The sequence below is a fragment of the Lucilia sericata genome, unplaced genomic scaffold (assembly GCF_015586225.1).
Source record: "Lucilia sericata isolate MDLA Ls3-8-SP2 unplaced genomic scaffold, ASM1558622v1 Contig000880F_arrow, whole genome shotgun sequence".
NCBI lineage: Eukaryota > Metazoa > Arthropoda > Insecta > Diptera > Calliphoridae > Lucilia > Lucilia sericata.
In genome coordinates, this window is record NW_023994870.1 from 5001 (window position 1) to 15495 (window position 10495).

Consider the following 10495-nt stretch of genomic DNA (forward strand, 5'->3'; position numbering starts at 1 on the left):
GTTAGTTAGTTAGTTAGTTAGTTAGTTAGTTAGTTAGTTAGTTAGTTAGTTAGTTAGTTAGTTAGTTAGTTAGTTAGTTAGTTAGTTAGTTAGTTAGTTAGTTAGTTAGTTAGTTAGTTAGTTGTTAGTTAGTTAGTAGTTAGTTAGTTAGTAGTTAGTTAGTTAGTTAGTTAGTTAGTTAGTTAGTAGTTAGTTAGTTAGTTAGTTAGTTAGTTAGTTAGTTAGTTAGTTAGTTAGTTAGTTAGTAGTTAGTAGTTAGTTAGTTAGTTAGTTAGTTAGTTAGTTAGTTACGTTAGTTAGTTAGTAGTTAGTTAGTTAGTTAGTTAGTTAGTAGTTAGTTAGTTAGTAGTTAGTTAGTTAGTTAGTTAGTTAGTTAGTTAGTTAGTTAGTTAGTTAGTTAGTAGTTAGTTAGTTAGTAGTTAGTTAGTTAGTTAGTTAGTTAGTTAGTAGTTAGTAGTTAGTTAGTTAGTTAGTTAGTTAGTTAGTTAGTTAGTTAGTTAGTTAGGTAGTTAGTTAGTTAGTTAGTTAGTTAGTTAGTTAGTTAGTTAGTTAGTTAGTTAGTTAGTTAGTTAGTAGTTAGTAGTTAGTTAGTTAGTTAGTTAGTTAGTTAGTTAGTTAGTTAGTTAGTTAGTTAGTTAGTTAGTTAGTTAGTTAGTTAGTTAGTTAGTTAGTTAGTTAGTTAGTTAGTTAGTTAGTTAGTTAGTTAGTTAGTTAGTAGTTAGTTAGTTAGTAGTTAGTTAGTAGTTAGTTAGTTAGTTAGTTAGTTAGTTAGTTAGTTAGTTAGTTAGTTAGTTAGTTAGTTAGTTAGTTAGTTAGTTAGTTAGTTAGTTAGTTAGTTAGTAGTTAGTTAGTTAGTTAGTTAGTTAGTTAGTTAGTTAGTTAGTTAGTAGTAGTTAGTTAGTTAGTTAGTTAGTTAGTTAGTTAGTTAGTTAGTTAGTTAGTTAGTTAGTTAGTTAGTTAGTTAGTTAGTTAGTTAGTTAGTTAGTAGTAGTTAGTAGTTAGTTAGTTAGTTAGTTAGTTAGTTAGTTAGTTAGTTAGTTAGTTAGTTAGTAGTTAGTTAGTTAGTTAGTTAGTTAGTTAGTTAGTTAGTTAGTTAGTTAGTTAGTAGTTAGTTAGTAGTTAGTTAGTAGTTAGTTAGTTAGTTAGTTAGTTAGTTAGTTAGTTAGTTAGTTAGTTAGTTAGTTAGTTAGTTAGTTAGTTAGTTTAGTTAGTTAGTTAGTTAGTTAGTTAGTTAGTTAGTAGTTAGTTAGTTAGTTAGTTAGTTAGTTAGTTAGTTAGTTAGTGTTAGTTAGTTAGTTAGTTAAGTTAGTTAGTTAGTTAGTTAGTTAGTTAGTTAGTTAGTGTAGTTAGTAGTTAGTTAGTTAGTTAGTTAGTTAGTTAGTTAGTTAGTTAGTTAGTTAGTTAGTTAGTTAGTTAGTTAGTTAGTTAGTTAGTTAGTAGTAGTTAGTTAGTTAGTTAGTTAGTTAGTTAGTTAGTTAGTTAGGTAGTTAGTTAGTTAGTAGTTAGTTAGTTAGTTAGTTAGTTAGTTAGTTAGTAGTTAGTTAGTTAGTTAGTTAGTTAGTTAGTTAGTTAGTTAGTTAGTTAGTTAGTTAGTAGTTAGTTAGTTAGTTAGTTAGTTAGTTAGTTAGTTAGTTAGTTAGTTAGTTAGTTAGTTAGTTAGTTAGTTAGTTAGTTAGTTAGTTAGTTAGTTAGTTAGTTAGTTAGTTAGTTAGTTAGTTAGTAGTTACTTAGTTAGTTAGTACCACTCGTTCCTAAAAAACAAACAAGAAAGAGGTAAACAATCTAGAAAGAGGTAAATCCGATTTATAACTCTTCTTTATATCTTACAAACCCGTTAATAAACTGAACATAACTTGTTCGACATAAACTTATTTTAAGAACTTTAACATGATTTTAAAGTTGTCCCGTTGAATTGTCGTATAAACAATGTTATTAAATAGATAACAACAGTTATAGTATTAAAATGAAATTAAATGACACTCATTATCAGCACTATCTGATTATCTAAATCTTAGTGTTATTAAACAATATTGCATAGTTAAGTTTGTGAGTAGAGTTTTATTAAAGTAAAATGATTTTTGTTAAATAATTTACATTTTGCGAACAAAACTTTTTCGGTTTAATTTCTTCTTAATTACCATTATGAACTTTATTACTTGTTAATCGTTTCTATCTTGGTATATTAATTATAATATATCTTGGTGAACTGATGAACTGAAACTGATGAACTGTTAAATTCCTTCTTAATGGTAGAATGATACCATAGACCAAATAATGCATTTCTAAAGGTTTGAGCTGCGTTGAATTCGAATATATTAAACTTAAGATTAAATATATTCCAAAGATGTTACAAGTTATAACAAAGGTTATAACATTATTTTTATGCCAATCAATATTTTGAAGTATTTTGTTTATATTTTATCAAGCCATTTTTGATAACCGTTATATTTTAAAACGTGTCAAAAGTAACATCAGATATGAACTTTAATATATTACCTAGCAATTGCGGAAAACACTTTCAAGAATTATTAAAAATTATTATATTATTGAAAAATATTAAACCTAACAATTATTTATATTTTCTAACCCAGTAAAAGTATTTAGTAATATTTACACAAATGGACAAATTGCAAATTTAGTTTTTAAGTTTATATTAAAATTTATGACCGGGTGAGGTCTTAATAGGCGTTAATATATTAAATTAAACAAAACTTAACGGTTTTACATTAAAACGTTGAGATATGCTTTCGCAGGTTTGTAATTGATTGGGTAAATATTGAATACCACCAGCGGTATCGACAGCTTTCATTGTCATAGATTCCTTATCACCATGAACCAGTACAGGTTTTTCGGGATCAGTCTAAATAATAGAATAAGATAAACAAAGGATTAGAAAGTAAAATCATTTACTTTTTGCATAAAATACTTACCGGTTCGCAGCTACGCAAACGACCATTAAAATCGGCCATTCTTTCCTCGAAATCGGGAGCAAAGCAATTAGGATCAACAGCAATGAATACTTGACCCAAGTCGGCGGTAGAATTGGGATCAACATCAGTCCATTTACGCAATTTGGTAGAGTAACTGGCACCAGCCATAACACCAGATAAGATATCAACTAAAGCAGCCAAACCTAAGGAAAATTATTTGTTGTTGTTACATGGCAATTTATTAAAATCATAAACAATTTGTTTTAGAGTGAAACTTACCATAACCTTTATAACCGGAGTTGATTTCAGCACCACCCAAAGGCATTAAGCAGCCAGTTTGGAAGGCCGACTCGGCATCGGTTGTTTCATTACCATGTGCATCTAGGGCCCAACCATGGGGTAAAGACTCACCCTTACGACGTTGAATTTCAACCTTACCCAAAGCTACAGCTGTAGTGGCCATATCAAGCAAAAATTGATCATCCTTTGCGGGAACACCCAAGGACAAGGGATTTGTACCTAAAGCAGCCACTTTGGAACGGGTAGGAGCCATCAAGGGAGAGGTATTAGTCATGGACATGCCAACCAAACCTTCTTTCATGGCTCTCATGGGATACCAGCCAGCCATGCCGTAATGATTTGAGTTCTTAGCACAAACCCAACCGACACCTACTTGTTTAGCCTTCTTAATGGCCAAATCCATACAGAAATTGCCCACAACGGCACCAAGACCATTTTTGCCATCCACCCAGGCGGTAGAGGGGGTTTCCTTAAGAATAGTGGGGACAGCAGCACCATCGGTAGAGTTAATGCTCAAATCGTTGAGGTACATTTCCAAACGGTTCATGCCATGACTGAAATGACCACGATAATCGGCTGCCACCAATAAATCGGCCTGTTGTTCAGCATGTTCTTGTGGTACATTGACGGCCTTAAAACAATCGATCATAAAACGTCTTGCTTCCTCTACCTTCACCAATTTTGGCTTCTCCCCTACTGAAGACATTTTTCTGTGTTGTAAATTTTTTTATCTGAAGAATACTAAAAAATAGAACGTTATACTTTCTCCAAACGATCGTATAAGCAGCTAGTGAAACTATTCAGATCAATTGTTCACAAACAACTAACCATGAACTGATATTTTAATCTTTCACCAAATTAAATACTCTTAGAATATTTCCATATGATTGGGTATCTTTAAGAGGCATATCGCTCATTCCCACTAGCTTAACAATTCACTCAAAGATAAGAACTACCCTAATAAAAAGCTTATATTTTTTTCTGCAAACGATCAACATAAAATTTATCAGTTAAATATGTAAAATTAACAAGTAACCTATGTCGAATCTTATATACCCTTCACTGTGATATATTTTAGGATATATCCCGAACATACAATACATTATGTGTATATAGGAACAATTCTAAAAAACTTTGGCTTTTCTCAGAATTTTTATATTATTTGTGTATATTCCGATTTCTTAGATTTTAGAAACCAAGATTATGGAAAACATGTCTGATAGAATGATTTTGATCCTGAAGATATTAGAAGTCTTTAGGAACATAGGATGATTCCTACTCATGTACTGCATGACGATGGAAGTATGCAAATTGGTTATGACTGGGAGGAAAAAGGGCGAATATTCGATTTTAATCTGTTTAACAGTAAGATTTTATTCCACATGAGCGGTCCACTGACACCTGAATTGATTTTGCGTCATCGTCTCAAAGATGGGAGTTGTATTCCATCGGATAAATGAAAGTAATTTATATAGTAAGAAGATCAGATGAAGTGAAGTATTTCTTAGACCGCATTAAAACACAAAGACTCTTGAATGCTTCTTTCGAACCAGCTTAATCGTTAGTTTTATTAATCGGATTGTTGAATATGCGTTAACCTTTATTCTTTTGACGAATGAAAATAAGGGGTTACTGCCCCGGTGAATGTCGAGAGTTTAACGTGAACACCTGCCTTGACGGCCTAATTTCACGGTGGTCTTTTTCATCCACTGGGTAGACTAGAGACGGTCTAACCGCGCCCCTGAATTCTTCAATGAAGAACTCAGGTAGCAATTTTTGTACATGGCTGAGCCGGTCCATGTACAAGCACTTTGTTAAATAACTCGAGCTATCTAATCTCTTGCCATAGTAGCCCCGTTGCGGAATGACAGGCAGCATGGGATCAATCCCAATGCAAACCCCGAAAAGGAAAAAGCAATCACTGGTCTAAAGTCAATAGAAGGGGGTGACAAGTCCCAACATCAGGTGAAAACAATCTTCCGGTAAGCCGGAAGGTGACCACCCTTATGATGTCATGAAAGATTGCATTATTCAAAATGCAATCCCTATCATCTAATGACCCATTCCAGTGCATTCCTTAACCTCTTTAAGCGCAACCACACTACTGAGATGGCCCTGTTGGTTTGGCAACAGCACCTAGAGACATATTTGGTAGTCCGAAATACCCAACAAAATGGATCAGGATTCCTCTTTTATGAACCGATCAATGTAACAAAGGAAATAGGAATTTGCAAAGTCAATTAATTCCAATAATTGCCCCGACAAATTAGTCGCGTAGCATGTATCAATATATCCTGTTGAGATGGCAACAGCACCGAAGAACTTCCCCGAAGCGTAAAAAGGCATACTAAATCAGTACTAATCTCCAATATATGGAGACTTTCCCCATCTTTCACCAATTTCCGCATCAGTTCCATTCCCATGATCATAAAGATCGCTCTACGGGATGACAGGCAACCATTGAATACTAACCTGACAATTCCCCAGCATATACCGGCGTCCCACTACACGACCGGTAAGAAATACCGATCGGGTTTAGGAATCCAGCATATGCTGCTTTGTACACAGACCTGTTCGAAGAGAGAATTATCCAACCCATTAGGTATAGGATATATCAGTCCTTAAACCAACATTCTCTCCCCGCGATTTGGGTTTCAACCACAGCCACTACGTGGATCCCGAAGGAATCTCAACCAATTGACCGGTCAGGACTAGGTCCTGTGGGCAACCGGCCACCCGTATTGCCAGATTATATGGTGCTCTGGTTAGACCCCATGCCAAATCATTCCGAGTCGAAGCCAAGGATACATTTGACATCACCAGTTTATAGTCCCGGCAGACTAGAGATACTCGTAGCATCTCTTTACCCCGGGATTGCAATACACCATGATGGACATTTCATCATGGAAACATGCCCCGGGGGGGACTGCCCCGGTGAGTATTAAATGCTTTAGAACGAAGAAAACTTTTTCCCTTCTTAGTATTATGCGTAGCGAATCAACAATATTTTTGTTGTTTCGCCAAACCCGAGTGTATCCTCCCTAGAGATGATTGTGTGCCTTATGGTCGACTTTTTCGTAATTGATTGTAAAACTCTGCGAAGTCTGAAAATCGATCTTGAGTAAAAAGTTCTTATATTTGAATTTCTCTATTACATCAAGCTTTCATGACATCTTAGCATAAGGTTTCAAAACCCCTCAGATTTTGGCAGTTTTGAGATAATAATACAGCGCAAATTCAGCTTTATTTATAAAAATAATAATAAAATTTAAAAGAAATGTATAAATACGATTTTTTAAATGCTAAAAATGACATAAAATTAAGCTTAAACAAATTATTTTAAAATTTATGTCCGGGTGGGATCTAAATAGAAAATTAAACAAAACTCAAAGGTTTGACATTAAAACGTTGAGATAAGCTTTCGCAAGTTTGTAATTGATTGGGTAAATATTGAATACCACCAGCGTCATCGACAGCTTTCATTGTCATAGATTCCTTATCACCATGAACCAGAACAGGTTTTTCGGGATCAGTCTAAACAAGAAAAAAATGTAAACAAAAGTTCATAAATTAAAAAGCATTTTTTAAATAAAATACTTACGGGTTCGCAGCCACGCAAACGGGCATTGAAGTCGGTCATTCTTTCCTCGAAATCGGGAGCAAAGCAATTAGGATCAACAGCAATGAATACTTGGCCCAAATCAGCAACAGTATTGGAACCTGCATGAGTCCATTTACGTACTTTGGTGGAGTAATTAGAACCAGCCATAACACCAGATAAGATATCTACTAAAGCTCCCAAACCTGTGGACAAATAATATGTTTTTATTTTGTATGAATATGTACAAAAATTTAAATTTACCATAACCCTTGTAACCAGAGTTGATTTCTGCACCACCCAAAGGCATTAAGCAGCCACTTTGGAAGGCCAAATCAGCGTCATTAGTTTCATTACCATTGCCATCTAAGGCCCAACCATAGGGCAACGACTCACCCTTACGACGTTGGATTTCAACTTTACCCAAAGCTACAGCTGTAGTAGCCATATCAAGCAAAAATTGATCATCTTTTGCGGGAACACCCAAGGACAAGGGATTTGTACCTAAAGCAGCCACTTTGGAGCGGGTAGGAGCCATAAAGGGAGAAGTGTTAGTCATGGACATGCCAACCAAACCTTCTTTCATGGCTCTCATGGGATACCAGCTAGCCATGCCATAATGATTTGAATTCTTCGCACAAACCCAACCGACGCCCACTTGTTTAGCCTTCTTAATGGCCAAATCCATACAAAAATTGCCCACAACCGCACCAAGACCATTTTTGCCATCTACCCAGGCCGTTGAAGGAGTTTCCTTAAGAATGGTGGGGAGAGCAGCACCGTCGGTAGAGTTAATGCTCAAATCGTTGAGGTACATTTCCAAACGGTTCATGCCATGACTAAAGTGACCACGATAATCGGCTGCCACCAATAAATCAGCCTGTTGTTCTGCATGTCCTTGTGGCACATTTACTGCTTTAAAACAATCGATCATAAAACGTTTGGATTCCTCTACCTTCACCAATTTTGGCTTCTCCCCTATTGAAGATATTTTTCTGTGTTAAAACTTAAAAATATCTATAGAATTCCAAAAGAATAGAACAGTACGATTTCTCCGAACGATCATGATGAGCGAAACTATTCAGATCAATTACTAGCAAATAACTAATGATAAACTGAAATTTCAATCTTTTGGCAAACTAAATACTTTTTGAGAAAATTTCCATACAACTGGTTAGCTTTAAGAGGCATGTCACTTATTTAGCAATTCACTCAAAGATAAGGACTACCCCAATCAAAAGATAATACATTTTATGTAAACGATCAACATGAAAATAACAGTTTAATGGTAAATAAAGATTAGTGCTGAAGTCGTCTATGATGAATTTTATTTACCCTTCATCATATTATACTTTTAATAAATATTTAAAATTATTTTATTTAACTTTAATAGCTTTATCAATCGGTTTGTGTCGGAATTAAATATCTTGCATTATAAATTCCTATTTTGACGAATGCCTAGAAAGTCTTACTGCCTGGAGGAGCATTAAGAATCATTGTACAAAGATGCCTTTTTGCGTAGCGGAACGCCAAGACTGTCTGTCGAAGACGTTTTGAATGGAATGATTCTTTTCATTCCCAGCATGATTATATCCTTCACCATTTTCGCCATGACATGGACTTTATAGTCTAAGAAACGAAGTGTCCATTCAAATGCCGAAATAATTCATTGAATTCAGCTTAACTTGCCTTTTCGTTGTGCTTTTCGCAGGTGATTGAGAAACGCTAAGATGTCTGAAGAGCGAACAGGATGCGGACCTGATTGTAGTAATCCAAATTACTGACAGGTGCAGAAATATCAACTTCATACTTGTCAGGGTCTGAAGTATGTCGAATGTGTTACTTCGCTTACTCTGAAGAACAGCAACGATAAAAGGAAAAAAAATGAATGAACGCAGTTGTACTCCCTCTTTCGGATTGTGCAAAATACCTAGGAGTTATTCATGACAGTAAACTGTAATGGACCCCCAACAACATGGCAAGACCGACGTAACGGCAATGGAAAGCGCTAAATATACATAAACTTTAATTGCAGATCATATGGGAATGCGAGTACGTATTACTTAGAGTATATTCAGACTGAATGCAATAAACGCATGGTCGTACAAACCTTATGGACATGCTAGTATTACCGATAGGATAGGAAATCTACCGGTAAATACTGATTACTGCGTCCCCAAGCCCTTCCTCCAGAGAAGCTTCAGTGTACACAGATGGCTCAAAACGAGGAGAACGAGTAGGGGGCGGTATTTTCATTCCAGAATTTGGAATCAGGATTACTTTTAGGATCGGTAATCATTGTAATCCAATTCAGGCCGAAATATCGGCCATAAAAAAAACGGCAAACTGGCTCTGGTATCATAAGATATCGAACAGAGATATCCGACAGTCAAGCTGAAATTAAGTCTCTGACAGGTGTATACTCTACATCACAACTAGTCCAGGAATGCCGGACATCCTTAAATAGGATGGCGAAACATTCAAACATCGTATGGGTACGAGGACACGGGGACTCTACAGGCAATTGTATCGCTGAAGAGCTCGCGAAGGCGGGTACGCAGTTGCCCCACTCAGACATAGACCATTTCTGCGGTACTCCGATGGGAGTATGCAAAAGACTTATGGATAACATGTTTAATGAACTCTCACAGGAAAGATGGGAAAATGAGCCAACTTGTACTCAAACAAAGAAGATATGGACAAAGCTTGTTAAAGACCGCACGGACCATCTTCTAAGACACAGCCGAACCCAACTCAGCAAAACTATAGCTGTCATCACTGGACACTGTAAATTTGGTAATCACGAAATGCGACTTGGATTACCTTATAACGACTACTGCAGAAGCTGTCAAGATGAGGAAGAAGAGAAATCAATAGATTCTGCTGTCCGGCACTGGAGGACATCCGACTTCGGTATCTGGGACATCGATTTCTGGGGGACACCTCAGAATTATCAGGGACTAAAATAGATAACCTGAACGCCTTTATCAGGCATTGCGGTTGGTTTGACGAGACAAACTCAAATAGCACTGATTAGTAGCTTTTTCGAGTCCGAGACTCTTTTCCGCTTATGTACTTTAATCTCTCTCTGTCTAACTTATACCTTAAATATTAATACCCCTTAATGTCTCTTCACTATCTCTCTTACCATAACTTTCTATGTCCTCTTCCTCTTTTCTTTTAATATATTTACAGGTATCACAAAGAGACCAAAAGGACCCACGTGAGCATCTATTGCAGCCTGAACTACCAACCAACCAAGAGTATATTAAACCTGCTGAACAATATGGATGCAATATCCCCGCCAAGAAATATAAGATCGACTCTTTCACACTACCTCATCTGAACAGAGTTGTACTCCCACTTTCCGACTGTACAATATTGATGCAATGGACAATATTAAAGCAATATCACCAAATCCTTCCCCCAGAGATGGTTTCGTCATCTCTGAAAAGGCGAGACTGGAGTAAGATCGCTCTCCATGACGTCTATCCGTGTACACGGAATACTCGAAATAAAGAGAGGGAAGCCATTTTCATTCCAGAATTTTGAGTCACGATTACTGTTAGAATCTGTAATGATTGTAGTCCAATTTAGGTCGAGATATCAGCCATAAAAAGAACAGCAAACTTGCTTTTCTATCATAGTATTTCGAACAGAGATATCC

General features: G+C 35.8%; 2 protein-coding genes across 2 annotated transcripts; both read right to left on the reverse strand.

The window, feature by feature from the left end:
* Positions 1-2543: 2543 nt before the first annotated feature.
* On the reverse strand, positions 2544-4074 carry LOC119608764 (uncharacterized oxidoreductase YjmC-like). Its single transcript, XM_037963322.1, has 3 exons — positions 3210-4074; positions 2931-3133; positions 2544-2860 (listed from the first exon to the last, which is right to left on the reverse strand). The coding sequence occupies exons 1-3, from the start codon at positions 3934-3936 to the stop codon at positions 2702-2704; spliced, it is 1089 nt and encodes a 362-aa protein (XP_037819250.1). The 5' UTR covers positions 3937-4074; the 3' UTR covers positions 2544-2701.
* A 2382-nt stretch (positions 4075-6456) lies between these two features.
* LOC119608762 (uncharacterized oxidoreductase YjmC-like) lies at positions 6457-7955 on the reverse strand. Its single transcript, XM_037963320.1, has 3 exons — positions 7093-7955; positions 6832-7034; positions 6457-6764 (listed from the first exon to the last, which is right to left on the reverse strand). Exons 1-3 carry the CDS (start codon positions 7760-7762, stop codon positions 6606-6608), a joined length of 1032 nt encoding a protein of 343 aa, XP_037819248.1. The 5' UTR covers positions 7763-7955; the 3' UTR covers positions 6457-6605.
* Between the last annotated feature and the right edge of the window lie 2540 nt (positions 7956-10495).

Bases quoted from the DNA above. Each gene is read 5' to 3' on its own strand.
- LOC119608764 (XM_037963322.1), bottom strand. From the start codon at position 3,936: ATGTCTTCAGTAGGGGAGAAGCCAAAATTGGTGAAGGTAGAGGAAGCA. The intron at 3,134-3,209 runs GTAAGTTTCACT...AATTTTCCTTAG, and splicing joins CTCCGGTTATAAAGGTTATG to GTTTGGCTGCTTTAGTTGAT. The intron at 2,861-2,930 runs GTAAGTATTTTA...TCTATTATTTAG, and splicing joins GTTTGCGTAGCTGCGAACCG to ACTGATCCCGAAAAACCTGT.
- LOC119608762 (XM_037963320.1), bottom strand. From the start codon at position 7,762: ATGATCGATTGTTTTAAAGCAGTAAATGTGCCACAAGGACATGCAGAA. The intron at 7,035-7,092 runs GTAAATTTAAAT...ATTTGTCCACAG, and splicing joins CTCTGGTTACAAGGGTTATG to GTTTGGGAGCTTTAGTAGAT. The intron at 6,765-6,831 runs GTAAGTATTTTA...TTTCTTGTTTAG, and splicing joins GTTTGCGTGGCTGCGAACCC to ACTGATCCCGAAAAACCTGT.